The following is a 17578-nucleotide window of genomic DNA, read 5'->3' on the forward strand; positions in this document are numbered from 1 at the left end:
GGAAAGAGTGGGCAAAGCATGCATAGTCCAGGCAGTAACTTAGCATTGGGGTCTGGCGAGGGTTAGACGGTTTACCGTCTACCTTAACTACTGAGATAGTGGCTGGCTGGCTAGGACCTCCATAGGTTGACAAAACAGAATAGGTAGCCTCTGTATTGATGAGAAAAGAAATTGGCTTACCTGCTATCTGTAGAGTTACCCTAGGCTCGGCGAGGGTGATCAGGGTCTCCGAGTGTGGGCACCGTCAGTCGTCGTCCAGGTGTAGGAGCTGGAAGGAGCCTTCCAGCCTTTGAGGAGAGGCACCACGTTGAGGCGCAATGCCTGCCCTGCTGGCGGGGCAATCAGACTTCCAATGTCCTTCCTGTTGGCAGGTTGGGCACGGCATGGTAGGCAGGCGAGGATTTGGACACTGTTTTGCCTAATGCCCAGTTGTGCCACACTTAAGGCATGGACGAGACGGAGTGGCCAGGTTGGCCTGGGTACACTGGTTTGCCTAGTGTCCTGGGTCTCCGCATTTATAGCAGGAGCCCTTGGGAGACTTGCTCTGTGTCTTCCCTGCCGGCAGAGTGGGCAACGCTGGTTGGAGGGCAGCCACTAGAGCTTGCGCTTGAAGCACAGCCCTTCTTTTCTCCTTGTCTAGCTCTGCAGCCTCAGCTGCTTCTTCTCTGGAGTTAAAAACTTTAAAGGCCAATTTTACTAAGTCCTCTATGGGGGGCCAACAAACTAACAGGGGAGGTTGAAACAGACTGACCAGTCGGGTAGGTTGAGACCGGCTGACCGGTAGAGGGCTGACTAATGGGGGCCGCTACCGCGGTCTTGGAGCGAGTGTGGACGGGAATGGGAGAGGTAAGAGGAGTGGCTGAGGGAAGAGTGTCGGGCGGGGCGGTGGGAGCTCCATAGGGAGGGGTGAGGGGAGTGGCTGAAGGAGGAGCGTCGGGAGGGGTGGTAGGAAGTCCATAGGGAAGGGGGTTGGAAAGTCGGGAGGGAGGTTGCCTGCCGTCAGCCCTATCTGAAATGGAGGTGGAGTCCTCCTCAGTTGCTGAGGTGGGGGCCAAGGGCCGGGTTTAGGGGTTTAGGCTAACAAGACCTGGGCCATTTAACACCAGGCGCACAGGTCTGGACGAGAGCGCAAGTCCTAAAAGCCTTGAACATAGATAATTTCTGACCACTTTCTGAGCCTCTGGCAGAAATTAGAGAGATCTAATAGAATGTTATAGTCAAGTGTGCTGTCTGGTGGCCATTGAGATTGGTTGTCTAATTTATACTGCGGCCATGCCACAGTGGAGAGGTTTCGATTGTGAGGTTCCCATTGTTTAACCACCAGAAATGGAAACTGACCTCATGCAGTGGCAAAGCGTCCTTTGCCGCTGCTAGAGACTGGGGGCTCCTGGAGCCACTAACGGAGAATTGGGGAACTTCAAGACGGACGCCTCGGGTTGAAGACCTCACCGCGCCATTATTGTGGTGGCTGCGTGTCCTTTGGCGACGTACGACTCTAGGCCAAGGATGAAATGGACGGAGATGGTTAACAAAGGGGAGTACTCCACCAAAGAAGAACACGCACCAGTGGAAAGCTGGAACACTTGTTTGGTGTTCGTGGCTGGTTGGGTTGGGAGCCGGTTCGGCCATGGAGAGGAGGTTCATTAGACCCTTAGGGGATGCTGAGGAAGGGTCTCCTCTGGTCGGCTTCTGCTTCTCAAAATTCAACTGTTTTTAATTTAATTTAATTTAACTAATTTAGGGCTGCCACTAAAACATGAGGCCAAAGCGCCATAAGAAAGGGCAGTCTTTATTGCAAATATGCACACACTCTCGGGCCGGCCTCTGGTCCCCGGTGCTGGGGCCAGGGAAGTCGCCGCGCTCTCGGTGATGTTCTGCACAAATGCGGGGCTGAAGAAGCCACACTGGCTCTGCCAGTGGCAGACTTTATGCATACTTGGCTGGGGAGGGCAGGGCAGGATATGGGCTGATAGGGCTGCCTGGCCCTGCTCGGCTGATCTGCATCTTCCCCGGGCGGCTGCATTTTCCCAGCGAAACATGGTGAGGAGTTAAACCCGTGAAGCAACATGGATTGTGCCTTCTTGTTCACCTCTCCATCTTAGTCCCCTTTTTCCTTTCCACCCAAACACAAATTAGCTTCCCTTGTTCTGAGCCTCAAATAGGATTACTACTCATTTGGTTTCTAACAATGCCTTTAATTCCAACACATAAGTTTTTAATGTCTATTTTGTTGCATGTGTCAGTAGTTTGTTGCCTGTTGCCGCTGAGTAGTAGCCGCTCATCTGTCTATCTATCTCTCTATCTGCTGACCTGCCTCCACATATATATATATCATGTTGTTTACTCCCTGTTGATGAAATATTTTGTTAACAGCAAGATTTGAAGCATTAGGCCAATTTTCCTCATTATTCATTAATAGTGTGACTTTGGCGTGTTCTTTCAACTCTTTGAATCTCATTTTTAACCTATAAAATTTTATGCTGTATTTTTAATCTATGCAAGGGTTTAAAACACAGGGTGTCTTTGTAATAAGCTCTCAATAATTGTATATTTTTAACAATGCTTTCATTATCTTCCATTTTTTAATTCTTTTTTTTTTTCTTGGGAGATAGGATCTCACTCTGTTGTCAAGGCTGAAGATGCAATGGCATGATCATGGATCACTGCAGCCTCGACCTCCCGGGCTCAAATGATCCTCCCCGCCTCAGCCTCCTGGTAAGCTGGGACAAGTGAGCACCACCATGCCCAGTTGATTTTTTTTTTTTTTTTTGAGACACAGTCTCACTCTGTTGCCAGGCTGCAGTGCAGTGGTGCGATCTCGACTCACGGCCTCAACCTGAGGTTAAAGTGATTCTCCTGCCTCAACCTCCCAGAGTGGCTGGGATTACAGGCATCTGCCACCATGCTGGGAGTAGGGAAGCGGGTTTACTATGTTGGTGGGCTGGTCTTGAACTCCTGACCTCCAGATCATTCACCTGCCTCAGCTCCCAAGATGCTGGGATTGCAGGTGTGAGCCACTGCACGCAGCCTAGTTGAACAGCTTTTTAGAGTCAGCAAGGTTAAGATCAGTTTCCAGAGTTAATTGTGTTTTACTTTCTTTTCTTTCTTTCTTTCTTTCTTTCTTTCTTTCTTTCTTTCTTTCTTTCTTTCTTTCCTTCCTTCTTTCTTTCTTTCCTTCTTTCTTTGTTTCCTTCCTTCCTTCCTTTCTTTCTCTCTCTCTCTTTCTTTCTTTATTTCTTTCTTTCTTTCTTTCTTTCTTTCTCTCTCTCTCTCTTTCTTTCTTTCTCTCTCTCTCTTTCTTTCTTTCTTTTCTTTCCTCTCTCCCTCTCTCTCTCCTTCTTCCTTCCTTCTTTCCTTCTCTCTCTCTCTCCTTCCTTCCTTCTTTCCTTCCTTCCTTCCCTCCCTCCTTTCTCTCTCTTTCTTTTCCTTCCATCCGTCCTTCCTTCCTTCCTTCCTTCCTTCCTTCCTTCCTTCCTCCCACCCTCCCTCCCTCCCTCCCTCCCTCCCTCCCTTCCTTCCTTCCTTCCTTCCTTCCTTCCTTCCTTCCTTCCTTCCTTCCTTCCTTCCTTCCTCTCTTTCTCTCTTTCTTTCTGTCTTTCCTTTTTTCTTTCTTTCTTTCTCGGAGTTTTGCTTTTGTTGCCCAGGCTGGAGTACAATGGTACAATCTTGGCTCGCTGCAACCTCCACTTCCGAGTTCAAGCAATTCTCCTGCCTAAGCCTCCCAAGTAGCTGGGATTATAGGCACATGCCACCATGCCTGGCTAATTTTTTGTATTTTTAGTAGAGACGGAGTTTCACCACATTGGTCAGGCTGGTCTCAAACTCCTGACCCCAGGTGATCCACCCGCCTCGGCCTCCCAAAGTTCTGGGATTACAGGTGCGAGCCACTGAACCCAGCCAAGTTGTGTGATTTCTAAGGCAATGAGCTGAAATGGTCTGCTATGAGATATATATGTATATGTATCTGTACATATATGTATACATGTACATCTATAGATGTGTGTGTGTGTCAACTTATTGTCAGTGCTTTGTTTTCTTCAACATACAGCTATTAACTACCTCTTTCTGTGTTTTTCTAGATCTCTTTTATATAGGTCTTGGAGATTTTCATACTCTGATCTGGATCTTTATTACAGGGGACATTATTTATTTTCCTTGATTTTATTCTTTTTTCTCTTTTTAGCTTCTGGAGCAAGATTGAATGTCTCTGACTGGTAAAGTAATTATTCTATAGCTAAAGCTGTAATGAGTTTAGACACATCTCCTGTTTCTTGTTTTTTTTTTTTTTTTCTCCATTTTAAAAAATGATGCCCCCTATATTCTGAGACTGACCTGTATTTCTTTAACCAAACCTGTGGCCCGGGATGCTGAGGACCATCAGGTGTGAATTGAGCATAAAAATAAATCCCATGGCTGCTTTTGTCACCCTTGCATGCTGGTCACTCTGCCCTCAGCAGGTATGGATGATGAGGCCACTTACAAATTCAAAGAAAGGCCAAACTGGCACAGTGAGTCATTGGATGTTGCTGGCACAGCTATAAAGGTCCGGTGGACCAAGTTAGGAACCTGAATTCAAGCAGTGGGACAAATGAGTGTTTGGCATGCAGCTCGTCATCTTAAGAGTTACTATCTTCTTGCCCTGGTGTTTCGCCCTTCCAGTGCCCCCCGCTACAGTCCATAAAGGATGGGACTTTGTTAAGGTAGGTGAATGACTCAGGACCACATTATTACGTGGTGACCATTGTGGGCTCTTATTTCGTGTGTGTGTGTATGTGTGACTGCATGGTATAATGATAAATACATACATTAATATTATATATGAAAACATTTTATTCAATCTGTGTGTTCATTTTACTCTTCTAATTTTAAGAAAAAATAATAATTTTTTGTAGCCCCTAAAAGTGTTTTTGGGCCCTAGTCACTGTGCCTTCTGTGCCTAATTCAGCCCCATTGCTCATCTCTCACTCTCTTAGTCTTCTAAATGGCATAGTGAACACTCCAGTTTATAGGTCTCTGAGCCTGCTAAGTAGTGAGAGATCAGGGGAAATAATTCAAATGAATTAATGTGACCTTCACATTGACTGAGTAATCTCTCAGTGGGTCTACCAGACACTTTCAATTTCTAAAAAAATTATGAATTTGTTCCAAACCTTTTAAGCATCCAAAATACCTAAAAAATGTTATAACTGGTTGCAGTCATGTATTTTGTAATTGTATAGGAACCTAGTCAAATTTCCTGCTAATGTTTAGCTCAGAACAATACAATAAGTCATTTGCTTCTTCGTGCCCAGCTCAGCTGATAATAAAACAAAGACATAAAAATGCAGTCATATAATTTAGAAAAAAAAAAACAGTCAATAGGTTTACATCAAGTACCCATAAGAACTGTGGAATAGATCAAGCTGTACCAGATAGGAGCATTGCCCTTGAAGTATTTTGAGTGCAGCTAGGGTTCAAATATAGACAGAGAAAGCCTAATTACAATACAATGTGCTTTTTCTGTTTTTAGAAGTTTACATTTAATACACCAGACTGGCAGAAAAATCAGTGGAGACAAGGAATAGGTAAACAATGGGCTCTTTAAAAGTCGCTAAATGAAATGGAAGTAAATGCGAATGAAATGGGGAATGCAGAACCAGCCAAATTTTATGTCCTGGAGTGATTGATTCTGTCCTGATTAAGAAAACCTCCATCAGTCAGAAAGACCAGAGGCCATCTTCCCTGGGCAATTCCCAGGTAATACCTTCATGTGGTTTATACTTGGGTTTCTCCATCCTACAACTTGGAAGCTTTTTCTTTTTAAAAAAAATGTTACAGCTTATCCAGGTTATTTTTATTCTGTCACCTGTCCTTAATGTCATTTCACTGTGGCATAAAGAATCAGGGATGGCTGCCATCATCTCACTGAGAACAGGAGACTTAGGAAGGCCAGACTAAGTACCATCCATCTGAGACCCTCAAAGAAGGATATGCCCAGGGTAATTAATATATAAGTCTTCCCTATTGACTCTTAATACTCATCCTTCTTGATCTGATTCAGGACTATTTCCATCAATTTTTCCTGACCAAGAAGGAGTCGCCACTCCTTACCCAGGAGACACAAATACAGCTCCTGCAACAATTCCATCGGAATGGGACAGGCCGACTTGATATGCAAATGCATGCCATGCTGCACCAGCCCCGCTGTGGGGTGCCCGATGAGTCCAACACCTCCATCTCACCAGGAAGATGCAAGTGGAATAAGTACACTCTAACTTACAGGTGCTTGTTATTAAGGTCTAGAGGATAATGTGTAGGGTGATGACCTTAAAGGGCTTTCTACCAGGTCTCTCCTGGAGGCACCTCTATTGTCTTCTGCTTTCATTGGCAGCCCACTCAAAGCCCAATATCTCCCTCAGAGAAGACAATACTACCAGATCCTTTTCTAACTTCCTCTAACCATCTCTTTAGAAAGTAGAGAGCATAACCAGTATCCTTTCCCTTTGTTAAATCTTTTCTTTTTAATTTTAATGTGTGAGTGTGTGGATGGTTCTAAGGCACAATTTTGAAAACTTAATTTCTGCCTAGGTTACTCTTTTTTTGGGGGATTCTAAATATATTTGAGATATCTAAAGCAAACAGTACTAAATTATGTAGAATGCTATACATTTTAATCTATGTAGAATACTGTATATTTAATTTAATTTAATTTAGTTCACATTGTTTTATTTACTTATTTTTCTGCAACCACCAGATAGGGCTGTTGTTCTTAGACTTTAGCTGACCTAAGAATAATGTGGGATATTGTTAAAATTCTTAGAAATCTATATTTGCATGTTTAATTTCTTAAGTTTCTGATTTAGTTAGTCTGAAATTAGCTCAACTTTATAAATGACCAAAATGAATCCTAAAACTATTAAATGATTCTCCCTAAAGTAGAATTATTCATGTTTAGAGCTAGGATAATTCCCATACCTCTGAACTTTTTCATTTAGAGATTACTTTCCTCAGGATTATCAATTACCCACATGATATGAAGCCATCCACAGTGAAAGACAGTATATATAATGCAGTTTCCATCTGGAGCAATGTGACCCCTTTGATATTCCAGCAAGTGCAGAATGAAGATGCAGACATCAAGATTTCTTTCTGGCAGTGGGGTAAGAAATTAACATGGGAAGAAGGATATGTATATGCCCTGTGTAAAGGACAAAGGGTTTCCATCCTTAAACAAAAACCCAGCTCCTCTATTAAAGTTTCTGAGAAAAAAAGTCTGAAAAAATCCTAATGCAAAGCAAATCCTGTAACACAGGGAAGACACTTTTAGTAAAATGAAGCAATAAAAAAGAAGTGGTGTTGGCTACAGTGTGAATATGGTGGGGGTATTGCACATTTTCTTTCCAAAAATGATGATGTATAGCTCCCAAATCTATTGAAATGCTATTCAAAGTTGATCCAACCTACTTATAAAAACTTTCAGAGTTTAAATTCTCTTTCCCTTTTCCCCTACCATTTTGAAAAGAGGTTATCATTATTATTATTGTCTAACTTATAAGCTTTACTCAGTGTCTGCCATCTATCTTTCTTTTTACCCTAGATAAGAGAGCAGGAAGATTTTTGGCCCCACCTTATTTCTCTGCATAGATAATGCCTTAGCCCTTTCACATCCCCAGTGGTAGACTGTTGCACAGTATCCTAAGTCTCTGAGGCTTACTTAAGACTATTCTGGCCCTTGTTTCTCCCTCCACCCTCATCGTGACCATAGCTTCTGTCGTCCACAGCCCATGAAGATGGCTGGCCCTTTGATGGGCCAGGTGGTATCTTAGGTCATGCCTTTTTACCAAATTCTGGAAATCCTGGAGTTGTCCATTTTGACAAGAATGAACATTGGTCAACTTCAAACACTGGTAAATGCCTTGTTTGGTGGGAGTGCTAGAACTCTCTGGGAACCTGGGTTTCAGTGTTGATGGTCTCCATTTAGGGATCCAGAGTGGTCAGGGTGAGGTGGAAGATTTGGCTGAGGAATCAGTTTTTCTTCATAAGTGAGGAGTTGTGGGATCATTCTGAACACAGAAGATCCCATAATAAACACATTGTCAGATTGTGGGGTTTTTTTCTCCGTATCTCTTTGCTTCTATTTATCAGTCCCTCAATTCTTTCCATGTGTCTTTTTTGCTTCAAGTTTATCTGTCCAAATATCTTGCCCTTCTGTTTTCTACTTACCTTCTTTCCCTCCTTGCCTACCTTTTCCTTTACCCTCTAACATTAGCCCTTTCCTCCTGTTCTGTTCTCTCCTTTTTCTTTGTTCTTTTTCACACACTTTCTGCATTCCCTATGCATAGTTAATTTTATATTTTTTTCTACAATTTTTCAGGATATAATCTGTTCCTGGTTGCAACTCATGAGATTGGGCATTCTTTGGGCCTGCAGCACTCTGGGAATCAGAGCTCCATAATGTACCCCACTTACTGGTATCACGACCCTGGAACCTTCCAGCTCAGTGCCGACGATATCCAAAGGATCCAGCATTTGTATGGTCTGTGCTGTTCAAGGAAGAGAAGGGAGATTTGGGCAGGAAAATTCCACCTGAAATTTACTTTTTTCTTTTTTTTCTGTTTCCATAGGAGAGAAATGTTCATCTGACATGCCTTAATGCTGGCACAGAGGACTTATTCAACCTGTCCTTTCAGGGAATTTATTTGAGGACCAAAAACTCAAAGCACTACAGCAGCCTTGGCAACTGCTAGGATGAAGCCCTAAAGAATGCAACCCAGTCAGGTTAGCTGAACCAACACTCAAAACACTACTGAGTCACAATAAAGATTGTTTTAAAGAATAACATTTTGTCCTCACAATTTGATATGTCTCAGCATTTGCTATGTTCGACCACTGTGATCAGAGCAAGAAAGAAGTGTACACAACAGTGGAGAACTCTGGCAGAGATGGCCATGGGACTGCAAGAAAAGAAAGCATAAGGTTAGGAATAGACCTTTGCCTTTTGCTACACAGGTAGAGTTTAAGGAATGTTATTTTCTATGCTGTATTTAATATGCCAGTTATTGAGACCAATTGGTTTAGTGGCTTATCTAATTATTAGCTATGAAACTTTGGTTAAATCACTTAACCAAAGTTAAGTTCAGGGCAGCTGAATCAACACCTAATTCCTAACAAGTCCTTTTCATCTCAAACTCTCCCTTTGTATTTGCTTCTGGAGAACCTAACCTCTGAAGTTGACTGTTTGAAAGTCCAATGAAACTGTCAATCTACTGTGACACTAGTAGTATAAAAGAGAAAATGCATATCAAAACAACACGAGTAACAAGAAAAGCAGATACCGTGCGACTACTGCAGACATTGAAAAATTATAAAGATACTTAGTGAATAACTTTTAACCAATAAATATCAAAATGTATATTCAAACTACATATTCCTAGATAAATAAAATTTACAAAAATTGGTAAAAGAATAAATAGAAGATCTAAATGGTCCTATAAATGTTGGATAATGTAGTCTTTAATTACATCTCTCCACAACTAGTTTTAAAACTGACAAAGAGAAAAACTGAATTGTCTGCAAGGGTTAACTAGAAAACCCATAATTAAAACTACCCTGGGAAGGCCATTTAATTAAAAAAAGAAATATTAGCATATGCAAAATCTTCCTGGGGAGAAGAGAAAGAATATTTCTTCAGGTATTTTAGAGCTTTGTGTAATCTCATAGCAAAACATAACAAAGATATTACAGTAAGGAACATTTCAGGCCTTGCTTACTGATGAACATTGATGTCAAAATCCTGAATGAAATATTTGCAAACCAAATCTGGCAATAAATAAAGAAAAGAAAATGGCATTCCAAACTTGAGTTTATTCCAGAAAGACAACATTGATATTTGAAAATAAATCAATATAATTAATCTCATTAACATGATATTAAAGAAAAATAATATGTATCATAAAAGCATGAATTTCCATAAACCCAAAATAATTTTATAAAATTCAGTATCCATTTTTGGCAAAATCCCTTATCACATGAAAAATAGAAGATGACCACATTCTTTGAAAAATGCAGGTACAAAAAATCTTAGCAAACATACTTAATGATGAAATGTTAATAACCATACCTGTGATATCTGCAAAAAGAAAAGTAAATAATTTTTATCCCTTCTCCCCAAAATGCACTGGAGATCTTATCCAATGCAACAAAGCGATAAATATAGAGAAAGATAATTAAGATTTTAAATAAGAGAGAAAGAAGCTGACATTACTTGTGGAGGTGTGATTTGGTGCAAAATAAGACCTTAGAGACTACAGGTCAGTTATTAAAAATAAAAAATAAGTTCAGCAGTTCTTCTGAAAAAAGACAAATTAACTTTATTTTTACATAACAGTCCCAAAGATTTAGAAAAAAAATTAATCATGCTATTTACATTAGCACAATTGAATGCCAAATATGTGAGAATAAACCTAGTGTAAAATATGCAATCTCCAGAGAAGTATAAGATAATATTGAGAAAAAATAAAGACCTTAATTAATTGAAGTTCCTGTTCTTGGATTAGTTGTCTTATATTCTAAACATGTCAATTCTCCCCAGATGGATCTATAGATTCAATACATTCTCAATAATAGTCTCAATATATATCTTGATAGAAATAGATAATCTGTTTCTAAAATTTATAAATAAATGCAAAGAGGTAGGATAGCCAATATGCAAAGAAAAAAAAATATGTTGGGAGATCATGCTTCTTACCAAGCACTGAGGAAGTAGCAGTGAACTAGATAGTAGCTTTTGCCTTTAAATTGCTTAGTATGCCTCCTTGAAACCTGTTGTTTAATAAATGCTTATTAAGCACATGACTAATAAACTACTTTGTTCAGTGAAATGTGGTAAACCTCTTATAATGGAAAGACTTATCATTGCACTTCATCATCATTGTTCTGTACAATGCCCCTAATTAAAGCTGAAATTTCAGTATTCCTCTGGATCACAGTAATTATCATACATTTACTTTCTTATACTCATTTGAGAAAACTATTAAATTTGAAAGAAAGAACTAGGAATAGTGGATGAAAACAGGGATCCTTTTCTACTATTTCCAGTTTATGATCATATGCTCTTGCCATACCTGTGGTTAAGGGCTTTCTGTGGCCATTTCATCTCTGGGGATCCAACAGACTCTGACACCAATCCCTAATTTTCTTTGCCAGGAGAAACCAGGAGTATTTATAGAGATGGTGGAAGCATTCAAGCCTCACTACTCACAGATTCAAAGGTTTTCAAAACCTGAGGTTCATAGAGAATCAAAATTGTAGCATCTTTAATCAGTACAGGTTTGACTTTCAGGTAGAAATGGGAACTTTTCTCAGGTGAGAGATAAGCCAATAAGAGCAACAACTTAAACCATAGAAACACAAACAGAAATTAGAAGAAAGAAACAGCCAATCAAAGGGACTGGAAAAAATAGAGGATTACATACTGAAAAGACACAAATTTAGATAAAAACAAAATAGAAAAAAATGGAAGCGGGAAGGAGACTAGAAAAAATAGTAAAGATATTTCTATACATAAAATGAGACAAAGAGAGAGAAAGCCACAGACGTAGGAACAGAAAGAAAATACAACTTTACATATAGTGAAGAAAAGTTTAGTCAGAGAAAGACAAAATGGAACTGTGGATCATTTGAGAAATGGGCTATTGATTGCAAATTAACTAGGCATATTGATTCAATTGTGTTATGTTTAAATTTCAGGTGTTAATTTTTAGATTATAAATATTAGTTGGTAGATTTTAGCGTAGTTTGTATGTGGATATAGTTTACTAAAGAGAGTAAAATTATGAGAAAGATGATGTACCATTTATGCAAAAGGAAAAAGGAATTATTGTCATCTGTGAAAAAAATTAAATTTATTACAATATTATAATGTCTTGTACCAATAATTTTCAGCGATTTTAAGATAAGCGATAAGCTGATAAGCAGAGAATAGGTTTTGAGAACTGCAGCTGGGATACTAGAGAGGCTGTAAAAAAAAATGGTCTTATCCTCAGTAGTTCTCCCTTAATTACCTGGAATAGGTGAATGTGTGACATAAGCCGATTCATGCCTCTGCCCTTTGAAACAGTCTTGCTGTTACTTCCAGTTCTTTTCTATTATTTCTCTTTCAACCTCAGTGTGATTAAATTGTACTAAAATCAACACGAACCACAAAGAATCATTGTCAATGACCTAGAAATAGAGCCAAAAGAAAATGAATAGAGAGAAGACAATAAAGGGGTTTTAAAAAGTGAAAGACATGACAGATGTGTCAGTGAGAGAATAAGAAAGGGAAAGTACACACAGAAATAGAGACGGGAAAAGGGTTTTGGGGGCCCAGGTAGTGGAGGAAATGCGGAAAAGTAGCTCAAAGAGTACAATCTTGCAGTTACACAGGAAGAATAAATCTAGCGATCTAATATACAGCATGACCACAGTTCATAATATTGTAGAATGGGAACTCTTTTCAGGTGAGGGATAAATCAATGAGATAAAGCAGTGAGTTAATAATATTGTAGAAATGGGAACTCTTTTTAAGTGAGGGATAAACCAATATGAGCAAGAACTAAAACCACAGAAACTGTATACTGAGAATTTGCCAAGAGAGTAGAGCTTAGGTGCTCTTACCATACACATGCACGTGTGTGCACACACACACACACACATGCACACAGTAATGATCATTTCACTATGTAAATGTGTGTGTGTGTATATATATATATGTATATCAAGTCATCATTCTGTACACCTTAAACATACACAGTTAAAAATTAATAGGGAGTACAAATAGAAATATTCCTGCCTGTCCTAACTTCAAATCTGTTGGCCAGTCTACAACTGAAGTTTTCTAAACGTTGAAATCTGCACATAGGGCACTTGCACATAAAGCAGGGAGAAAGACAATTCTAAAGAGTGGTGATCTACTTTGTTCTTTGCATCCTATGTGATTTATTTCAGGGTTGAAAGAATTAAAGGAGAAAACATAGCATATTTTCCTGGCATGGGGTAAAAATAAACTACTTCACTGTGTCCATAGTTTTCTCTTTTCTTTTCTTGTCTTTCTTTCCTCTTTCTCTCCTTTCTCTCTTTCTTTCTCTCCTTTCTCTTTCTTTCTTTCTTTCTTTCTTTCTTTCTTTCTTTCTTTCTTTCTTTCTTTCTTTCTTTCTTTCTTTCTTTCTTTCTTTCCTTCCTTCCTTCCTTCCTTCCTTCCTTCCTTCCTTCCTTCCTTCCTTCCTTCCTTCCTTCCTTCCTTTCTTCTTTCTTCTTCTTCTTTCTCTCCTATCTCTCACTCTCTCTGTGTGTGTGTTCTATATATTTCAATGTTAATACCTATATCATTTTTATGAACTCAACTCTACAATAGGAGGTCAAAACAATTTTCCGAGTGAGCAGGAAGAAAAAATAAAGTCAGCTAGTGATATGAAAGACGGGAGAGAAAAATTTTGCTTAGGGATAAAGTGTCATGCGCGTCCATGTGAAGAGACCACTAGACAGGCTTTGTGTGAGCAATAAAGCTTTTTAATCACCTGGGTGCAGGGGGGCTGAGTCCAAAAAGAGAGTCAGCGAAGGGAGATAAGGGTGGGGCCATTTTATAGGATTTGGGTAGGTAAAGGAAAATTCCAGTCAAAGGGGGGTTGTTCTTTGGTGGGCAGGAGTGGGGGGTCACAAGGTGCTCAGTGGGGGAAATTTTTGAGCCGGGATGACCCAGGAAAAGGAATTTCACAAGATAATGTCATCGCTTAAGGCAAGGACCAGCCATTTTCACTTCTTTTGTGGTGGAATGTCATTAGTTAAGGCGGGGCAGAGCATTTTCACTTCTTTTGTGATTCTTCAGTTACTTCAGGCCATCTGGGCATATACCTGCAAGTCACGCGTAAGTCACAGGGGATGTGATGGCCTGGTTTGGCCTCAGAGGCCTGACATAAAGAAAAATAAATGCTCTAAACACATACTCTGCTGGGTACAAAGAATTTGATGGGTAGCTGACTGCTTTATGTAAGACAAGGGTCTCAAATGGAAGCTTCATTCAGATTGCCTAGGCTGCAGAAGAGCACCAGGGGAGGTTCTGACTCGTAGAAGGTGGAGGATTCCTGAACTTCGGGAAAAGTAGAGAAAGAGACAAATCCTTCTTATTACATGGAGAAGATGGCTTTGTGCTTGCTTTTGTTCCTCAGATATAGATTCTAAGTCAAGCCCTCTTTGGAATTCTAGGTTGTGCAGTCTGAGAACGTTCAGTCTTCACGGGATGAAATTGAGATAAGGATCAGTCAAGGGATTTTTAAAATAAAGCTTTTTATTAAATATAATGGAGCTAATGAAAAGAAACAGCTAACTGACTGGAGCCTTGTGATATGACTTTGAGACCACATTTGGAAATATTTTTACTTTAGGATAAGGCTAAGTCTTATCTTAATCTTTCCAAAGATCAGAAACTAAAAGTCCAGAAGGAGGGTTGAGGGAATGGCTGAGATGTTGCTACAGAGAGATGTTGCTGAAGTCTATGAGGCCCAGACTCTAAGGGACAAGGTAAGTAAATAATTTTCTCAGGGGCAGTTAATGGAACTAGACAGGGCTAAAATAAAGAACTAGGTAACAGAAGGGGCAGAGAATCTCATAATGCTCATCTATTGTCCCCAGTGCCATCAACACAGTATGATATAGCAAGGGTAACATTGGTATCCAGCACAGGCAGGGAGGCTATTACAATAAAAATTGCCAAGGGAAAGTAAAGCCAGATGTTAGCATCATATTTTGAAACACTCAGAAAGAGCTTGATTGTTTCTAAGAGGCACTGATAGTGAATATTTAAGGCCTAAATTCTGGATTGCCATGATTTCACAGAAGTAGGTGCAAGTGGGTCAGAAAATTAAGAATCACTTAATATTTGGATTGACGATTCTTTTAAAAATGGTATTGAAAGCATCATTTGGAAAGAGAAATCAATCAATTAAAAAAACAATGAATAGAAATAAAGTGGAAAAGTACCTCTTTAAAACGTGTAATAGATAACTGTTAAATGCACTGTTCTCATTTTGTGGAAGAGCAGAAAGGGAAATGTCTTTAATGGACTTTTATAGTTACATTGTGATGTTATGGCCTGAAGATTCATTTTCAAACTATTTAAACTCTTATTTCTCACACACACACACACACATACTCACACATATATATAGTTATTTTTTACCATGAATTTTTTAAAAATCAGGAATAGTTGCTATACTAAACAGCTCAAAACTATGTTGGTTAAATAGCAGCTCAATAAAGCATGCTGGGATTATGGATTCTGCTTCTTACGTTCATGCTCTCTTTTCATATATGGGGTATTTATCTTGTATTATTAAAATATTAAATATTTAAAATGTTTAAATATTATAAATCATTAAATAAAAATACATCTGAATAGAAATTATGTTGAGCCCATGGGATCAATTCAATTGTCATGACTGAAAAGATAGCCTAGAAGCAATAACTGATTAACTCAAGAACATTGGCCAGAAGCTCATACAAATCCGTCGACATTCACACTGACTTTTCTCTATTTTAATCTTTATAATAATTAGTAAAGTTTTTTTCTCTGTTCTCATGTTGCTTAAATTCTTTAGTGTCTTCGATGAAAATCCAACATATTTCTTGCCAAAGATGACCATATTTGTGTAGTCCACATTTTTGTTCCAGAATTTGGTGCTCCTTAGTAATAGGAAATATTTTTTACTTAGGGCCGACAAGAGATACCACCTTCCTTCCTCTGTGAGGTTAGAGGAAAGACGTATTTTTGTCCTGATTCCATTGTTTGTACTCAAAAGAGATAACTTTGAGGGATCAGGAAGAAAAACACGAACAATTCCTCACTATTTGCTGAGTTACTCAAGATCACTATGGTAGACTGGAATAACAGTGATGCTATGGAGCCCATATTTATCTTGAGGGGTTTTCCTGGACTGGAGTATGCTCATTCTTGGCTCTCCATCCTCTTCTGTCTTGCATATTTGGTAGCATTTATGGGTAATGTTACCATCCTCTCTGTCATTTGGACAGAATCCTCACTCCATCAGCCCATGTATTACTTTATTTCTATCTTGGCAGGGAATAACCTGGGGATGTCCCTGTCTACACTTCCCACCATGCTTGCTGTGTTATGATTGGATGCTCCAGAGATTCAGGCAAGTGCTTGCTATGCTCAGCTGTTCTTCATCCACACATTCACATTCCTGGAGTCCTCAGTGTTGCTGGCCATGGCCTTTGACCATTTTGTTGCTATCTGCCATCCACTGCATTACCCCACCATCCTCACCAACAGTGTAATTGGCAAAATTGGTTTGGCCTGTCTGCTGCGAAGCTTGGGAGTTGTACTTCCCACACCTTTGCTACTGAGACACTATCAATACTGCCATGGCAATGCCCTCTCTCATGCCTTCTGTTTGCACCAGGATGTTTTGAGATTATCCTGTACAGATGCCAGGATCAATAGCATTTATGGGCTTTGTGTAGTCATTGCCACACTAGGTGTGGATTCAATCTTCATACTTCTTTCTTATGTTCTGATTCTTAATACTGTGCTGGGTATTGCATCTCGGGAAGAGCAGCTAAAGGCACTCAACACATGTGTATCCCATGTCTGTGTGGTGCTCATCTTCTTTGTGCCAGTTATTGGGGTGTCAATGGTCCATCGCTTTGGGAAGCATCCATCTCCCATAGTCCACGTCTTCATGGCAGACATCTACCTTCTTCTTCCCCCAGTCCTTAACCCTATTGTCTATAGTGTCAGAACAAAGCAGATTCATTTAGGAATTCTCTGCAAATTTGTCCTAAGGAGGAGGTTTTAAGTAACCTCTATACTCCAACTTTTCCACTGAAAATCTCATGGAAGCTATGTTAGTATATGAAAAGTAAAATATCTGGGCATTGCTCATCTGATTAATATCCTAATTCTTTTACTTCTTATACATGTAATTTCAGTTAATCTTTAACGAATTTGAAACTCAGGATTTTTTTGGACAAATTGCGACAACCATGGCCTTATGTTGTCCCCAGATCATTACAAGACTTATAATAGAAAATGTATGTGCTTAAGTCAAGTTTTTTGAAAACTATACAAAATTATTAATGTTATTAAGTTGTGATTGTTGTTAATGATAATAATAGCATATCTTTTCTTCCTAAATGTAACTGTGTTTATATTGTTTCTCATATTAATTATCTAAAACTCAGAAATCAATCTCTATCTCTTTTACTAATACTGCTGCCCATATTTTGTTTCTCATCCAACAGTGTCATAACTGCTTATAAGAAAATTTGAGTTCTTAGGGCAAGTCTGGAACTTGAGTTCCTGACAGGATTTCGAACTGCTGCTGTGGTTGTTTGCTACGTACAAGTTCTAATCTCATCACTTAGTGATGTGTCCTCTCTCTCATTGCTATTCTAGATCTATCAGCTTCCTCAATTTGCCAGCAAATACTGAGTTAGATAAATGGGAGTGTTACCAAATATAGTTTCAGTTGCTTGCTACTTGCAAAATCAAATAACAAGAATGAAGATGGTAAGAAGAAAGTTACTATTCCAGAGCTTAGTG

The 17578-nt window shown here is 39.4% G+C and overlaps 2 protein-coding genes across 2 annotated transcripts; both read left to right on the forward strand.

The window, feature by feature from the left end:
- Positions 1 to 4601: 4601 nt before the first annotated feature.
- MMP26 (matrix metallopeptidase 26) lies at positions 4602 to 8632 on the forward strand. Its single transcript, NM_001168834.1, has 6 exons — positions 4602 to 4700; positions 6041 to 6261; positions 6991 to 7139; positions 7761 to 7886; positions 8354 to 8515; positions 8604 to 8632. The coding sequence occupies exons 1-6, from the start codon at positions 4602 to 4604 to the stop codon at positions 8630 to 8632; spliced, it is 786 nt and encodes a 261-aa protein (NP_001162305.1).
- Positions 8633 to 16241: 7609 nt separating this feature from the next.
- On the forward strand, positions 16242 to 16832 carry OR51L1 (olfactory receptor, family 51, subfamily L, member 1). Its single transcript, NM_001168835.1, has one exon. The coding sequence runs from the start codon at positions 16242 to 16244 to the stop codon at positions 16830 to 16832; it is 591 nt and encodes a 196-aa protein (NP_001162306.1).
- Positions 16833 to 17578: the final 746 nt, after the last annotated feature.

Source organism: Papio anubis, chromosome 12, assembly GCF_008728515.1.
Source record: "Papio anubis isolate 15944 chromosome 12, Panubis1.0, whole genome shotgun sequence".
In the NCBI taxonomy this organism is placed as follows: Eukaryota; Metazoa; Chordata; class Mammalia; order Primates; family Cercopithecidae; genus Papio; species Papio anubis.